Raw genomic sequence first — 17,541 nt, forward strand, 5'->3', positions numbered from 1 at the left:
TGCATTCAATCCGTATTAAATGCTTGATTTTATTTTGGTAGGTATTTTTTATGCAACGTCTGAAATTCTTTTTAATGTAAAAAGTATTTAGGCGGCACGGTGGTCGACTGCTTAGCACGTCCGCCTCACAGTGCAGAGGTGCCGTGTTCGAATCTGGCTGCGGCCTTCCTGTGTGGAGTTAGGTGTGAGCGTATGTTTTTAATGACTATTTAAGTCCTTTTGAATTAAGATGAGTGTTCATGCTAAAATTGGGTGTTGTTACAGTGGGTAACAATAATGCAATGAATGCATGAAATTATGATGTGCTATATAGGTCCCTCATCGAAAATAAATAAAAATAAACCTTCCAAACATTTAGGTCACACTTTCTGTGGCGGGGATGGAATCCTGGAAAAAAAAAAGGGCCATATGCAGAAATCCAATGTGAAGCATGCAGGCGGGGCTCAAGCTTTCACGTTGGACTAAAAAAAACCTCTGCTTGCTCTCCTGCTCCTGTTTTCAAGTTGGAAACTGCTCACTGTGGTTTGCTGTTTGGGTAAGTCTCCTCCTTGGTCCGTTGCGATGCTTTTTGACTGCTTTCTAAAAATTCTTGACTCACACTTGTGCCATCTCATTGGCCTTGTACTTCCAATTTCCAGCTCCTTTCGGTTGTCATATGCATATTTAATTGCCACTCAAGTTACCCGTTATTGACCGTTTAAGTCAGGACAAAGACAAATAGAGTCAGGAGTGTTGAATTTAAAAACAGCCGAAATGACAACAAAAAAAAAAGATGACCACCCTGAAGGCAATGATGTTCAGAATGAATGTTTCACTTAGTTTGTATTATGTGTCCTATTATAGAGGTAACCTGACAAGAGAGTAGAAATGCAATGGTACAGATTTTACAAATACTTGCATACATTGAGTACGGTACTTCAGATCGCAGGATGCAAAATGGTCCACACACAGTGGACCAACGTCTTTGGGGACATGCGTATTCCTTAGATGGTATTAAAGGTAAAAGAGGCCGCTTGGGACTGAAAGTGTGTGTGTGTGTGTGTGTGTGTGCGTGCGTGTGTGTTGCTCCCTCAAGATGGAGTGGACGTGTGTTTGGGCTTCCAAAGCGTCCTCTTCCTTCTTTAAAAGTAAATCCACCATCACTTGTTTAGACTCGCATGTTCTTCCACCTCCCGTTTTGAATTTGAAAAGCTATGAACGTTTTAGTCATTTTTTTTCTTAACGTTTCGATTCCATTGCCTTGTGCACGAGATGTGCTTCGTTCATAAAAACATTGATTGATTTGTGAATTACATGCTACATTTACTGCATGACTGTTAATCAGAAGGACTGCCCGGATTGGAGGCTTAAAAGGAAAGAAGACAGGGCTATCCTAGTTAGTTTTTTTTTTTTTTTTTTAATGGAGTCATTCATCAAGTCTGACATTGATTTTACTATTTAAGGGACTTTAAAGTCCCAAAGCGTGACGATTTAGGAAAGAATTTGTATGCTTTAGTATCATCTCATGGTGCCCTCAGCCCCAGATCCAGCTGATGAGAAAGTTGGGGGAAAAGCAAATTTTTCTTGCAAAGTCATAAATAAATGCTAAAAATAAATAGGCAATAAATAAATAAATCAATCATTAATAAAATGACCCCCGTATTGCCCTTCTACGTCCATCAGAGGGTACTGTCCTGGAACCCCCCCCCCCCCCACCCCCTCTTTGTTTTTTTAAATTACAAAGCATTTTATGAAATTCATGTCAAGAAACCATCCTTACAATACGATTTTGGGAGTAGATGTCACACAGAATTTGTGTTGCTGCCACCTTTTCTTGCCTAGCAACAAGACCAAAAGTCTTGCAGGCAACTAAAATGGCATTTTATGATGAAGGAAGACTTTTTGTTTGTTTGTGTCGATTTGTCCCGTATGGACGCCGCCGCTATTTTAATGACAACGATCCTTTTTGTCGCCTCATAATTGGTAAATCCGCCATTCATTGACAGTACAGATGGCCCATTAGCCTCCCTTTCATACTTTTAGTCTCACGAGGAAGCACGTGGAATGTTGATTCATGACAATCTAAATGGAAAGAGGTTATTTTGGGACGGTCACTTTGTGTTGCGGCGGCAGATATTTGCAAGCGTAAACGGTGCTCTCCATCCATGGCCTTGCAGCTTGGCCGAAGCTGGGACCGGAGAACGACAAGGGCGGCTGCATGCGTACTTCCTTAAAAGGAGGCCGACCGCACCACTGGGCCAGATGATGTGTTGTGCTGTCCTGTCAGGCCCCGAGCAAGAAAATAAATTGCAAGTCCACCTTTTCTCATGCTGTCGGCCAGTGGTTCTCAAATATTTTACCACCCCCAAAAATTCTTTGTGCCCTAAGTAAATACAACATAACCAAGAGTAAAATAAATTAGCATAAAACAAGAGAGTTTTATTTAATATCGTCGTAAACCACTGTAATGTTTGAACGCTAAACATTTTGCTTGTGGCCGTTTTTTTTTTGCTTCTTTCTTAAAGTTTTCAACTAACATCAGTTCTTGTGGTCAGCATAAAATCTTTATGCCGGGTGTAAAATTAAACACATTTTACCGAAATGATACAATAAATAATCTATTTTAAAATGCAGTTTTCATATTGTAAAAGCGCAAAAGTGAAAAATGTCAAAATCAGACAAAAATCCGTCAAATTACATTTCATTAACTCAGCTAACACAGCTAGATTAAAAACACCCCCCCCCCCCCTCCCGAAGTGAGGCGGACACAAATGACGCAAAAAAAGTACCTAACTAATGATTCAAAGTTCAATAACACTTTTACATTAATGTTTATTCACACCAAACTCAAACGTTAAGAATTTCAAAGTTCAAAACAACTGAACTGTACGTAGTGATTCTTTTGCCTACCACTAGAGGGCGCCCGCAAATTATTAGTGGGACCACTCTTTGCAAATCACTGCTGCAGACAAAAATCACTTAATTTGCCAATAAATTGGATGCCCCGAGGATTTTATTTCACATAAAGCTGAAGTGCGAGTCCTCCAGAACCCTCCAATCTCAGGCCTAATACCAAAACAGCCTTCTTTCCAACTCGAGCGTATGCAAACATTTTAATAGGAGTCGACGACAGTATGTCACGCCATGTAAACAATTTGGAATTTGTTTCCTGGTTAGGGAATTGTTATCCCCCCCCCAGGTGACCATGTTTGGTCATGTCGAGGAAGCCGCTGTGACTTGTGGATGGATTGTAAATGCTTCTCGTCAGCTATAAGTGTGCTGCCTCCCCCCTCGTAAAAGTTTCTCAGTGTATTAAGATATGATGCCTTTACAGGTTAGACTAACGGACTGATTAAGATGTGCTTGTACAGATGGAAGACTCTCAAGTGACTGGATTGCTCAGGCGGTTGCGTTCTGGCGTGATACAGAGTTGCAGCGTAACAGTGAAAGCGTGTTCTGAAACGTGGCCCAGACAGAACTAATTGATTGCCAATCAGGAGAACTGTGTTTGTGCTGGATTCTGGCCAAACACGAGCAATCTGGAATTACGGTGCTGACAAGGCTGAGAGGTCGGTCACTTCCTGTCTGCTTCGGTCTTTTTATTGTCTTTCATCAGTACTTGAGAATTTTTGCATTTATTGCCATGATAAAGAACCCCGATGGTTAAGTAGTACTGTATTCACTAAAATTGTATAGCAAGCACTTACTCATCTATTACTCACAGAAAATGTTGCCTATTTGCTGTTTTGGCAGCATCTCATGGAATGTTGTTGTTAGCTTCATTTCAATAATGGTGTTTTTTTTTTTTGCGTCAGTTTTGTTGTTGTTGGGTTTTGTTTTTTGTTTGTTTGTTGTTCTTTCCCAAATGACAATGTTCCCTCCCAAAAAAGGTGAATTGAATAACTTAACCTTTGTTGAAAGTGCTAGTGCTAACATGTTTGTTTGCCCTCGCATGATCTCACATGAATTTGTGCTAGCATGCTATTTAGGCTAGTAAATTAGCTAACACCATTAATGAGCATAATTTGACGGTTTGTGTGGACAACCTTAACTAGTGAAGTCATCAATGTAACATGGGTTTATGGGCAATCGCGTTTGTGCTAGATGCATGGTGTTGATGATTTTCTGATTGTTCTTTGTCTTTCAAAATGGAATCCCAGTCTCCGTATCAAATTGCAAGATTATTGGGGGAGTGGGTATTATAACAATAAATGTGGAAAATTTAAGTAAGAGGGAAAAGTTAATCATAGTCAGTGGCACTAAGTACATTTTGACATCATTGTCTGAGGTTTTCACATTGGTGTCAGATTATTTTCGTTGACCCCAGAAGTTAAGTGTTGAATTTTTACATGTGACAAAATGTGTTACAATTCTTCCCTGATGATGTATTCACTTAAAGTGTATTATTTGTGACTGTATATGGCATCATGCACTGCATAGAAATCATATATCACTGTTAATGGCACCCTTATCTTGTTAATGATCATAAACGATCTTCTGTATGAGTAAAGTCGTGGAAACGATAACAAACACAACATAATGGAGGATGTCAATCAAGCTCAATAGCTTCACTGTAAACCATGGCAACGCAACGCCCGCCGGGGGTTGTTTTTCTCAGGATCATTAAGATCAGCGTTCGTTTGGGTTTCATATTCCTCCATTCCTGGAAGTCACATTATTTTAATCTATGCTCATAGTATGAAAAGTGTTTGATGGACAGTCCGAACAGCAGAAGTGACAAAAGCTCGACAGACTCTGAAATCTACTTCATTTGTTGGTTGGACTTTCCCCCTTGTCGCCGCAGTGAGCCACTCACACGATTTGTTTGCGACAGTTTTGTCCTTCATTACACAATACACCATTAGCTATTTTATTTATTTATTTATTTTTAAACCTGGTTTTGGGATTGGCAGTGGCCGGGAATCAAACCCACATCCTGTGCAAGAAACCAACATTATGTACCACTAAACTACAAAAGTAGCTTTTTTTTTGTTTGTTTTAAATGCGGTTACATACATTTCCACTTTTAATAATGTGGCACAACACCCAGGGAATGGGTAAACATGTAAACAAGGTGATGTGGAGCAAGAGGCACGACTCTGATGTGTAAAGAGTTGTGAAAAGTGAGACTGAGGGAAGGAGGAGGAGGAGGAAGAGGAGCCAGAAGGAGCGGCTTTTCCTTTTGTGGTAGTTGAAGTCGCTGGAAGAAAAAGGATCAGGAATTCTTTGTGCTACACAAGGAGCGAGATACAATCCAGACTCGGGTTGATATGTGGCGACAAGACGATCGGGCGTCCCTCGACCAAAGCTGAGCTACTGTTACGGTACTCAATTGCACTTTGATTTACTCTTTTTTGGGGGTGGGGGGGCCTTTGACTTTCTCGGGACTGATGTCTGTATTGTATGTACGATTATGCTCTTCGTTGGTTGATCTGAATAGTGTTTTCTAATTTTGCAGGAGGCATCGAGAATCTGCATTTTAAAATCAGTTGATTTAACTTGATTGTCAAAAGGGCTTTTTCTTTGAATGTGAATTTAGTTTGCTTGAATACAAAAAAAAAAGATGTGAACGCATTGTGATTAGCAATCATAGCACCGGTTACTTTACGGTGGTGCCTTGAGATACGAGTGAGTCACCTTTTGAATTTTTTGAGATAGGCCCCTTCGAGGTGTTTATTGACAATTTACCCTATTCTAAGTTTACTTTCAAAGCAAACATAAAACCAAAAGCATCACACTTTCCGTTATTTAAATGAACAAAAAATGATAGCTGAATGCTAACAAAACTGAAATCCCATAGACAGGCTAATGAATAGCATTTATGATTGCCAAACACATTTTTGCTTTCCTTTTGCACGCCCTCGGCGCAACTTGCCATTTGGAAACTGAAAACAGACTAACTAGACTTTGGACGAGCTCAGAGCAGCATATTATTTATCCTCCGCAAAGAACAACAAATATGACTGATTTACGAATATTTGGCTTCTCCATGTTGTGTTTTGTCTCCAATAGAGAAAGCGAATCTTTGGGCTATCATGGATGACGACTTTGACCGCCGCATGGAGCTGAGGAGACAAAGGAGGGAACAGATGCGCCTGGAAGCCGAGAAGTGAGTAAAGTTCCACGGAATCAAGTCCATCACACCAATGTTTTCACGTGTTAATTTCATCACAGCTTTCACTCACTCAGTGCTCGGACATGTTGAGGGGGATTTTTCCTTAATCCTGTTCACACTACCTGGCTGCCAAAATAGTGCACGTGTCAACAAACATCCACCATGGTTCTTGTCCCCTGAGAGTAATTCTTCTACAGTTGTTAAGACTCTCTGGCTGAATTCCACTTGGAGCAGATTTAGCTAATGATGGATCTTGCACTCCACAAATTTGCCAAATATTCTATCAATCCATCCATTTTACGATCTGCTTTATCCTCATAAGGGTCGCGGGAGGTGTTGGAGCCTATCCCAGCTGTCTTCGGGAAGTAGGCGGGGGACACCCTGAACAAGTTGCCAGCCAATCGCAGGGCACACATACACGAACAACCATCCGCGCTCACACTCACACCGAGGGACAATTTGGAGTGTTCAATCAGCCTGCCATGCATGTTTTTGGAATGTGAGAGGAAACCGGAGGACCCGGAGAAAACCCATGCAAACTCCACACAAACCCACAACCTCTGCACTGTGAGGTTGACGCGCTAACCACTGGACCACTGGACCTCCCTTGCCAAATATTATAAAAAAAACAAAAACAACACTAACAAAAAAAGCCTATACTATACAATACTAAAACTATTACAAATGTAATGAAAAAAGAAAAGCAAACCATTTTTAGAACCCCCCCGTCCCCAAAAAGAGCTAATCTGATCTCACCACCCTGGAGGATACTGTACCGTGAGGTACAGAAGAAGACACACAAGACTTGTAGAACACAACACATCAAATATGCGCACGTTGGCTTTGACAGAATGGGCTACACCAACGACGACGACGAGGAGGCGGCTCGGGAGGAAAGGAGACGCGCGAGGGAGGAGAAGAAGATGAGAGAGTCGGAAGACTTCGGAAGCGGCGACGTGATCGGCGCCAACGAGTAAGAAACGCAAGGCATCGCGCGGGCGGCGAACACAACCCAACGATTTTTTTTACAACTTCTCCTCACCTAACCCTAACTTTCTGTTGGTTAAGTGAATTGTGTTGCTGCTCATGCTGCTCATTCTCTTGTCATTTCCTTGAGCATAGCTCCATCTAGTGGATGCATTGTAGATTGCATCTTATAATGCGGTGCGCCCAATGTATGAAAACAATTACACAATAGGCCAGAAAAAAAATGGATCTTTGACGTCTACAGCCGTCAATGGTAGTCAATGAGATTAAAACTTGATGTCAAGGCGTCAAACTGTGCTTCCAGTGTGACGCCGGGCGAGGCCTCCGCTTCCTCGGCCATGAGTTTGGCGGCGGCGGACGACGACCAGGCTCTGGAGGAGCGTCTGGCCAAGAGGGAGGAGCGAAGGCAGAAGAGGATGCAGGAGGCCATCGAGAGGCAGAAGGAGTTGGACCCGAGTTTCGCTGCGGCCAACGGGCTGGACGAATCACCAGAAACTCGGGCGGACGATGACGATGACGGAGGGAGGCCGAGAGATGCGAAAGAGGAGGAGAAGATGGATGAGGGGAAGGAGGAGGAACGAGTCCAAGAGGACGTGCTTGACGCAACCTCTTGGAAGAAGGAGGAAGACGATTCAAAGAAAGAGGAAGAGGTAATAAGATGGTTCCAGACACCAATTATGTATTTATGTCTCTTTGCAAATTATGGCGCTGAACTCATGTCTTTGATGTGTTCCGGGTAGACGCCGAGCACAAAGCAATTAAAAAGTACACCAAGATCTTGGAGCTGTTGTTCATTAAATTCCGCTCGACACTGAGCAGACGTGTTCACATTTGTGTGTATCTCAAATCTTTTGATAGGAGCCGGTAGAGGTGTCGATCACACTCGCCTCCAGAACGGAGGTTTGTTCTTTCATCCAAACTCTTCGGTTAACTCCTCCTTGCTAACTCCGGAAAAGTGAAACAACCCCCCCCCCCCCCCCGCTTCTTTCGCAGGATGCGGCTGAAGCTGAGGAAGAGGAGGCGGCTGCTCCCGATGTTGATGAGGAAGCAGAAAGCGAGCAAAGGAGAAGGGAGGGAGAAGAGGAGGAGCGGCGGCGGAAAGAAATGGAGGAAAAGCGGAGGATAGAGGAAGACAGGCAGAAAAAAGAGGAGGAGGAGGAGAGGAAGAGAAAAGAAGAGGAGGAGAGACAAGAAAGGGAAATGGAGGAGAGGAGGAAGAAGGAAGAGGAGGAAGCGCGAAAGCGGGAGCTGGAGGAGAAACGCCGGAAAGACGAGGAAGAAGCGGAAAAGCGAAGACGACGGGAGCTGGAGGAGGAGAAGAAACGGAAGGAGGAGCAGGAAAAACGGGAGATGGAGGAGAAGGAGAGGAAAGCGGAGGAGGAAAAGCGGCAGAAAGAAGCCGAGGAGGAGAGGAAGAAAAAGGCGGAGGAGCAGAAGAGGAGAGAGACGGAAGAGAGGAAGAAGAAAGAAGAGGAGGAAAAACGGAAAAAGGAAGCCGAGGAGAGGAACAAAAAAGACGAGGAGGAGAAACGCAAAAAGAGGGAGATGGAGGAGAAGAGGAAGAAAGAGGAGGTTTGACGCTTTGATTTTTTACGATGTACATTTGGCCGAATATCATGGAAGTCATCAATTTGCAGTACAATGTGGATACACTACTGATTATATCACTATTATATTTAAAGGATGACAAGCTAAAGAGAGTGGGGATCAAAGATAAGGTAAAGAAGTTTATATTATATATATATATATATATATATATATATATATATATATACAAACACATTTGACATAAAAAATGAAAATCTTTTTTTTTTTTATAATGTCTTTTTTAAAAAATTATTTATTGTGTTTTTGGACCTACAATTTGTCCTGTTTTTTTGCCCCCAAGAATGCAGCGACCAAACCGAATGGAGCGCTCATTGAGAATAAACTGAAAAAACCTGACAAGCTATCCAGGTAAAACGACTCAGAGAATTCACCGAATATGATAATTGTAAAATTGTATTTATTTTTTTTTTTTTTGGGGGGGGGGGTACCACTCGGGCCAAGTCACTTGATTTAGGACTATAAATCAATACTGTCATCTGAAAGCATGTCAAAATGAAAGTCACAAAATAATCCACACTTGATACATTTTTTTTTCCTTTTCGAAGTTGTTGAATCAGAATCAGAATCATCTTTATTGGCCAAGTATGTAGAACACACAAGGAATTTGTCACCGGTATGCGCCACATTAGCGATGTGACGATTGTAAAAGTCTGACTATTTTCTTGTAAAATTCACCAATTTATTCTTGTAAAAGTCTGACTTTATCCCTGTACGACTGTGACGTTTTACTTTCGACATGGTGATCATACTCTTACGACTGTGATTTGTTCCTTGCCGAATCACAAATTGGATTGTGAGCGTTCTCGCAAAATCTGGACTACGCTCTCGTCAAAACTCAAGACTTTCTTTTTGTAAAATGACACTTTTCTAACCGGTAGGGACAACGTACCCTCGACGGGGTCGGACGTCTCCGAGCGGCAGGAGGCCGAGCACAAGCTGCAGGAGCTCCAGAGGCGGCGGAACGACACGCAGAGCGAGGAGATGGAGAAGATGAAACAGAAGCAGCACCACGCCGAGGCCGAGCTGGAGGAGCTGAAGAGGAAGAGGGAGGAGAGGAAGAAGGTCCTCGGGGAGGAGGAGAAGCAGAGGAAGCAAGAGCTGGAGGACAAAAAAAGCAAAGAGCAGGTGAGAGGGAACTTCTTGTGACTTTTGGGGTTCTTCGGCCGCAAGTGTGCCAGCGTGGACGTCTGCGCCGCAGGAGGAGAGGAAGAGGATGAGGGAGGAGATTGAGAAGAGGAGAGCGGAGGCTGCGGAGAAGAAGAAACAGCTGGAGCAAGAACCCGTGAAGCCCTCGTTCACCATCACCCCCAAAGGTTCATCCAAGGTAAGCCATGTGTCCCCGGCAATCGCGCGGCGGGAAACCGTGGACAAAACGGGGGGGGGGGGGGGGTGGAATGGTCAAACGTGACGAGCAGTGAGATTTGTAAATATGTATCAAAATATTTTGTCTGCACTGTAGCGCGGCATCTCATACTTGCGGGCCGATAACGCGACTAAATTTAAGTCATGCGGTTTATTTTTCGACAATTACCTCATGTGGAATTTAGTCTCGTGAATGACCTTTTTTTTTTCTTGGAATATTCCAACGATTGGCATAAATTTGATTTTTGTATGATTTTGAAAAAATAAAACAGATTCTTTGCTCATTATACTATGACTTTATTTTTAATAATATAATTTCCAAATTATAATTCATCTTTTTTCTTGTAAGATTACAAATTGATGGCTTTTTGGGATAAACATGAATTTTCATCTCAGACCATATATATGTGAATCTTGATTTCTTTTTGAAAACATCCCTTTTTCCCCCATGTATTACATAATTACTTGTATTATACTGTATATTTATATATAATTATTTCATTCCTGTAGTTACAATTTTCCTCAGATGATAACATTTTAAATTTTGTATGTTTGCAATTATTTTCTGAGGGGGGAAAAAATCCTCATAGTTTTGTTTTAGTTTTTTTTTAGTGTGTAAAATAACATTGTACAATGCAATAGTCCGACTTTCTCATACAAGCGCAGCTTTTTTTGGGGTGGGGGGGGTAAAAAAAATCTTCTGTATAATATTGAGGCTTCATAAAATGTCGACTATTTTCCTCATAAAAAAAAAAATGCTTAATTTATTCTTGTAAAGTGACGACTTGATTCTCATTGAAATTTCTCATGAAAAATGTTTCTTTTGTGAAAAAGTATTTTTGGCCAACATGTAGCAGCTCCATTTTTGATTTTATTTTATTTTTTCATTGATTCATTCATAGAATTCATTCAACCCCAATTTCTAATTCATTGTTGTCGCATCCTAACTTCATCCTCGTCAAATTCAGACTTTTCCTCTGAACATTCGAGCTTCCGAGTGACTGGGCTCACTTACTCAAAGTAAATGTCATGGAGTCAACAGTTGTCCATCTCACTGGGACTTGTTGTACAACATCGAGAGACACACTTGCAAATGTTTGCGCTCAACTTTGCGTCGACCGCTTTCAACTGGCGTCCAGATGTTCTTGCAAGCACTCGAGCAAGCAACAAACATTTCAAGCGGCGCTTCAAAATGATTCACACAAGCTGGCCACCATCTCAGTTCAGGAGAACGCAACGTTCCCCTGAATCAAAAGCGACCGCCTGGCAGCAGACAAAGTCAGACTGTTCGACAATCCGCGGGGCGACGCGAACCTGCTGGCAGCTGACTCCGATTCGTGTCGTAACGGCGCGTTATTGTTTTTCGCAACAGATCGGGGAGAAGGCGGAATTCTTGAGCAAGTCGGCGCAGAAAAGGTGAGAATTTTGGGGGATCGTTTGGACGCGGGGCAGGTGTGCCTAATGAAGCGTCCCCATGAGTCTGACTTTTGCTGCCCGGGTCCAGCGTGAGAGCATCGCACGCCCCCATCGTCTCCAAGATCGGAAGCAGACTCGAACAGTACGCCTCGGCCGTGCAGGTGATGCTCCACCTTATGTTGTTTTTTTTTTTCGAGACCATCTTTATCCTCATGCGACTACAACTGTTATCCCGTATTACGACATTATTTTTGATTGCTCAATCAGATGATTTTCCTCCATTTCAATGCTTTCATTTTTTTCTTGTATTTACTTTTTAAGTGCATTTGCATTTCATCTTTAAGACTTTCTTCACAATATTACAAATGTATTCTCATAATTCCAAAAACCGTAAGCCATCTTCTTTTCTTTCCGCAGGGGAACAAAGATGTGAAATCTCCCAAACCTCTCATGGCTGACATCCCCTCAGGGGGCACGCGTAGCATCAAGAGCATGTGGGAGAGTGGCAACGTGTCCGAGACTCCAGCAAATAAGGTGCTAACCCTGGAAAAGCTTCACCACATCCCTGATTATGAAATACAGCGTTGCCTGAGGTTACGAGTTGACATTTTACAAGGGTTTGAAATTAACATCACGTCTGTTTCAGTGCGGCATTCGCCGCCATAATTGTCACTGGTTGCTAAGCGGCCTAACAGGAAGTAGCTTGGTGCCTCTGACTTCCCGAGTGTTTTTTTTCTAACCATGATGTGTAGGTTACCCGGAATCAAATATTGTGTAGTTATTTATGAAATTCAGCTAGCTTAATGCTAAAACATCAAGCAAAAAAACCTTTGATGGGCTAATAAAACTAGCATCAAGATTGCAGTTGTTATAAACCTCCAAACAACTGATTTTGACTTGAAAATAGTGAATATTAATTGATCTTAAGTATGAGGGTTATTAGAAAACGTGGTTGGTGTTTTTCGGGGGTTGGAACAGATCATTGGCCTTTGCATTCATTTCAATGGGGAAAGTTGATTTGGGATATGACAGCTTTAAATTGCGGGTATTGCCATGAAATGAATTAAGCTTGTAATTCAAGGTACCAATCTCCCCCCCCCCCCCCCCACCCCAGGATACGGTGTCTATCAAAGGAAACGTCGCCAGCCGGATGGCGAAAGCAGCACAGGCCGAGAAGACGGCGCCTCCCGCGTCAGAACCGCCACCAGAGGCAGCGGTGGCGACAAAGCCTGCAGCGAGGCCCGATAAATCCCAGCCTTCTGCACAACCACGCACAAATGTAAAATATCCGCCGCAACACTCTCATGGTTGTGATATGATGTACACGGTCAACATCAGGTTTCAACATTACACGATGCAAAATGGAATTCTTGTGAGGTGGATGTATGCCAAAGTCTCTCACTATCAACAAGGTTACTGTAGTTAATGAAAGCCAACGGAAAAAAACCCAAACAAAATTGGAAAAAACTTTTTTGCTAACGCACTACTCCAGAAATAAAAATGCTTTAAAAAAATTGAATCACCATCCTCGGTCTTTGCGCACACAGTTTGTTTCCCAGCTGTCACATTGACACGGTCAGCCGACTTAGTCGTGAACATGACGTAATGCCACCCCACCCCCCACCTCTACGATGGGTATATGCAAAAGGGTGTTGCGTCAGGGTTCTCGAAGCCGAACGCGGCTGCATATGGTCAACTCTTGCGTCCACATCCTCCCCACCCACAATGTCTTTTTGAGCTCGACTTTATGAGCTCAAATATCTTTAGCCTCCCAGCCAGTAAGCTTGTGCTTCTCTCGTGAGGCAACACTTCCCCCTGTTGGAAATCTGCACTCATCGACTCCTTCATGGACCTTTTTTTCTTCTTCTTGGAAACCCCAATGACAGCACAGAACGTCCCTGGAGTGGACAAGATTGTGTTTGCTGTAATGTCGGATTTTGAAGATCCGATCAATGACGTTATTAACCGACCAGCAAATGTTTTGTTGGTGTGGCTGTAGATTATGCTGCCAAAATGTGGCCACTCTCTTGTTATTCTCAACAATAATAAAAATGCACTTCATCACATCATTTGTTCGTGCTAGGAATCACTTTAGAGGAAAAAAAATGGCGGCTCAATATGCAATCTTTGTTTTGACTCGTCACAGGATGTGAATAAGCAAAGTGACGTTGGGAACAAGCGCAACATGTGGGAGACCAAGAAGAGTTCCACGCCAGCCAAAGTAACACTCACACGCACAATTGCACACGCACGCACACACACACACACACACACACACACACACACACACACACACACACACACACACACACACACACAGCAGCTACTTCTATTAGTTGCCAACACGTTGTTTTGGTTTGTTTTTTAATGTTATTAAAATTCTTCACCTGATGAATGAATTGCGCTGTACTGTTGCAGGTGGTGGTTGGAGTCAAAAGCAAATTTGCCTAAAAGTAAGTTTCTTAATCATCTTGGTATCATGTGATTAGAACAGCTGCCGCATCGAATGTAAATACTTATGCGCATCAGAGTCCTTCAAAAGACCCGTGGCTGATTTACGGATCTTCCCCTCAGAGTCACGTCGACCCACCCAAGTCTTTTGTGTCTTTTGAGTGGTTGTCCACTGGAAATGAAACCACTCTAAATTTAAAACAAGCCGTGACCTTGTTTCCTAGTACTGTACACACACACACACACAAGAACCCCCCTGATCTGCGTGACTGTCGTGTTGTCACCCGCCGCCACTGCCGCCGTCGGTTACACATGCCGTAGTGCAGCTGCTTGATTGTCACATTACATCTGACAGCTCACTGGCTTAGCAGGAAGCGGGCGACAACTCAGCGAAAGTACTTTGAGCTTATTCACTTAACGCTGGGGGGAGGGAGGGGGGGGGGGGGAACAAAAACATTTCTGCTACTGACCCGAGCAGATTTTTTCACTCCAAACTAGCCAGCAGACATCAGTTGTGGCTAAAAAGTCTTCTCGACTCGACCCTTGGTCGGCATTTGTTCCTTATCGGAAATAGAACGCGGAGGACTGAAGTAAAGGGCAGATGACAAGGCTACACCTTTCGGTCACACTGAATGGGACCGTCATTGATTGTTGGCATTATTTAGTGCACACGCAACAGAGTCATCTAGCTTGGTGATTCCCAATCACGTGGGAAATTATCCAGTTTCACACTTATAACATATGTAATGTACATATACACTTTTGTGTGATTTTTTATTTGGGGGTTTTTTTTTTTTTTTGGGCCTTAACCCTTTCAAGGGACAGCGGTTACTGCAGTGCACAGCTTATCGGGTTGTCAGGTTAGAGGTTATCATTATTTGTGCATGAAAGGGTTACCATTTGTTTCTGTAACACAGCAGTGCAACGATTAATCGACAGCTAATCGAGTGTCAAATGAATCGGTCATTATTTTTGATAATCCATTCATTTTCTCCACTGAATTGTCATAGTCTTAGAATTTTCCGCCTTTCAACAAGAAATATGATATATATAGTCCTGCAAAGGAAAATACTGCACACTGATGAACATATATTTGGTTGCCAGGAAAGTTTCAAGTTTTAGGGTATTTTCATGTAAACCAAGGCATATGATTTATAGTTGAAAATCTCATGGCAAACAACAAAAATGTCATAAAAAGCTACTAGTATACTACATTTGTGGTCGTCGCCAGCAGATGAACAAAAATTAAGTGAAATTTTACAATTTCCCACAGAATACATCACCGGTCTAACACTGAAATCTGACTTGTGTCTCTCATTTCATTCACCCTCCAGCATCAAATATTCACTGCCTGCCTTCAAGCTTGATGTCAAGAAAGAGGATCACATGACCCGGATGAACCACTGTTTGTGTGGCCTTGACAGCTTTAAACAACAACAACGGTCTGACACGCTGAAGGAGAGCAAACACTGTAATCACCATCCAGCCGAGAGCTGAAGTCTTTGTCAACAGGTCGAAATGTTTCTTCCGCCTTATGAGCTTTTGCAGTTCGCCGTTCCATTTTGTGACTCATTGCCGTATGCGCTCTCACTGCTTTCTGCGAGCTAATCGAGGCCAGGCAGACTACAGGCCGCTAAGCTGCGTAAATTTTGTTATGAAATGTTTTTTTTCTACTGATAGGTAATCAAAGACAAAAAAATAATAATAATAATAATTAAAATTGTGAACCGTTGAACGCGCTAATTGCACTTGTAGTATTGAGGAAAGAGTAAATCGCAACCACTGAGTTGATTATTATTCAATTGAATATTTGAACTATTATTATATGAAATTTGCGCAACCCAAAAATGTTTTTTAGACTCGTCACGGATCACTGTGACAAAAAAGTGACATTCCGACTAAACAGAATTGGTGTCGATGCTAATGTCAATGCGAATATAGTCAAAACGTCACCGTGTTGTCATGCGGCTAGCGTTTCATCTTTTAATTCTCTCAAAAAAAAACCTCACTTCATTTATAAAATACATCAATTGTTTAAAAAAAAAGAATGAAATAATGTGCTAATTACAAAATATATGTTTATGCAGATTAACTAGCATTCACGCTAATGCTATTGTGGATCAAATGAGAAGCTTTCAAAAAATGTTTCTTAATATACCGTATGTACTGTATATATCACACTAAATTGCACTGAACTCACTAACTTCTTGTTATGTTGTGGGTCAAATTTACCTATTTTAATGTCATAAATTAGGGAAGCCAATGCCAAATATTTTTTTGAATATGAAGAATATGTTCTATGCAGCCCCACGAGTCTGAAACATGGCCTTCTGATTGACCTTGTATTGGTGGAATATGAGTTGGGTAGCAAAATCCACCCGTTTTTGTTCATCTCAGGGGGGCGGCCATTTTGGCACTTGCTGCTGACTGAAAAAGACATCGTCGTGCCTCAAGGGCTCAGGTAACGACCAATCACGGCTCAGCTAGAGAAAGCCGGTGAGCCATGAGTGGTTCTTACCTGAGCAACTGCGATAGAAAGTGGCAAAATGGCCGAGATGGCTAAAAACGTCTGGATTTTGCTGCCTCACTCATATTCCACAAACTCAATAGGAATCCGAAAAGCGTTTTGGACCAAGTGAAAGCGCATCGAACATTGTTGACTTCCCCTTTAAAAGTTTTTTCGTTATGAGACTTTTTGCTGATTGGCTTTGAGCTATTCCACTGAATTTTTCTATCTATACTGTGTTTACAATGACTCTGCATTTTTTATTTTGCTTGTGGCACGCGTCTTCAAAGTGTGTTTCTCTCAGGCTGCGTCCACATGAACACAAGTGTTGGTACACAAGACAAATTGTCTTTCTTGGCCTAAAACAATCATTTCATTACCGGTACATGGATGGCAATAACGTTAGCTAGCGCCACAAAGCAAGCTAGTTGCTTAGACGTACGTACTGTATATCTTTAAGTTGAAGTTCAATGTGCAAAGCACTACTTATGTCTAAATGAAACTCCTCAACTCACTTCAATTGGTGAGATTTTCAGTGAAAAAAAAAAAAAGGATTCGGACACCCCACCACCCAATGCTTCCTTGAGACCAATTCCGACTTTTGGCGCCATCTTGTGGCAACTTATGCCTTTTACTGAAAGCATACCAAAAAAATAATAAAAACGTTTTTTTGTTGCATTTGTGTAAAAACGGCGGCGTACATGTGGACACAGCCTCAACCTGCAGAGCACGAGTAAGTCCAAACGATGTGTTGGATGAAGCTTTGTTTTATTTTTCGCAATAAAAAAAATTAAATAAAGAAGGAAAAAAAAAGGGTCTTGTCTCCCTTTGTTTCTACCGTGGTGCGTTTCGATTTGCATGACTTGGGCAAAGGGCTCGCAGCTGTCCTACAGCGGCCATGCTCCCCCATAGGGCGCTCGTGTCACATGAGCACAAAGGACAGGCAGGACGAGTGCATGGCGTGTACTTGGATTGCAGGGGGGGGGGGGTAGGGGGGCGCACTTTGTCAAGATCAGGGAGGTGAAGTCGGCCACACGCTCAGCTAGCAGGTAAGGACTATTTGAATTGAAGCTGGATTTAATGATACAGCAATTAAATATTCCGCATAACCTTAATG

General features: G+C 42.4%; 1 protein-coding gene across 2 annotated transcripts; it reads left to right on the forward strand.

The window, feature by feature from the left end:
* Nucleotides 1–501: 501 nt before the first annotated feature.
* On the forward strand, nt 502–17,232 carry cald1b (caldesmon 1b). Of its 2 annotated transcripts, none has more exons than XM_086108455.1 (17): nt 502–535; nt 5,992–6,088; nt 6,945–7,067; nt 7,386–7,731; nt 7,940–7,981; nt 8,075–8,653; nt 8,764–8,799; nt 8,970–9,037; nt 9,568–9,814; nt 9,888–10,013; nt 11,424–11,467; nt 11,556–11,628; nt 11,885–12,001; nt 12,582–12,746; nt 13,614–13,688; nt 13,886–13,920; nt 15,253–17,232. In XM_086108455.1, the coding sequence occupies exons 2-16, from the start codon at nt 6,015–6,017 to the stop codon at nt 13,916–13,918; spliced, it is 2,148 nt and encodes a 715-aa protein (XP_085964581.1). In that variant the 5' UTR covers nt 502–535; nt 5,992–6,014; the 3' UTR covers nt 13,919–13,920; nt 15,253–17,232. The 2 variants fall into 2 exon arrangements, with proteins under 2 accessions (XP_085964581.1, XP_085964580.1); XM_086108454.1 differs by lacking the exon at nt 502–535 and adding an exon at nt 5,091–5,303.
* The last annotated feature ends 309 nt before the right edge of the window (nt 17,233–17,541 follow it).

This window comes from Hippocampus guttulatus, chromosome 4 (assembly GCF_054856545.1).
Source record: "Hippocampus guttulatus isolate MCC_2025c chromosome 4, RoL_Hgut_1.0, whole genome shotgun sequence".
In the NCBI taxonomy this organism is placed as follows: domain Eukaryota; kingdom Metazoa; phylum Chordata; class Actinopteri; order Syngnathiformes; family Syngnathidae; genus Hippocampus; species Hippocampus guttulatus.

Bases quoted from the DNA above. Each gene is read 5' to 3' on its own strand.
- cald1b (XM_086108455.1), top strand. From the start codon at position 6,015: ATGGATGACGACTTTGACCGCCGCATGGAGCTGAGGAGACAAAGGAGG. The intron at 11,468-11,555 runs GTGAGAATTTTG...GCCCGGGTCCAG, and splicing joins AGCAAGTCGGCGCAGAAAAG to CGTGAGAGCATCGCACGCCC. The intron at 12,002-12,581 runs GTGCTAACCCTG...CCCCCACCCCAG, and splicing joins CCGAGACTCCAGCAAATAAG to GATACGGTGTCTATCAAAGG.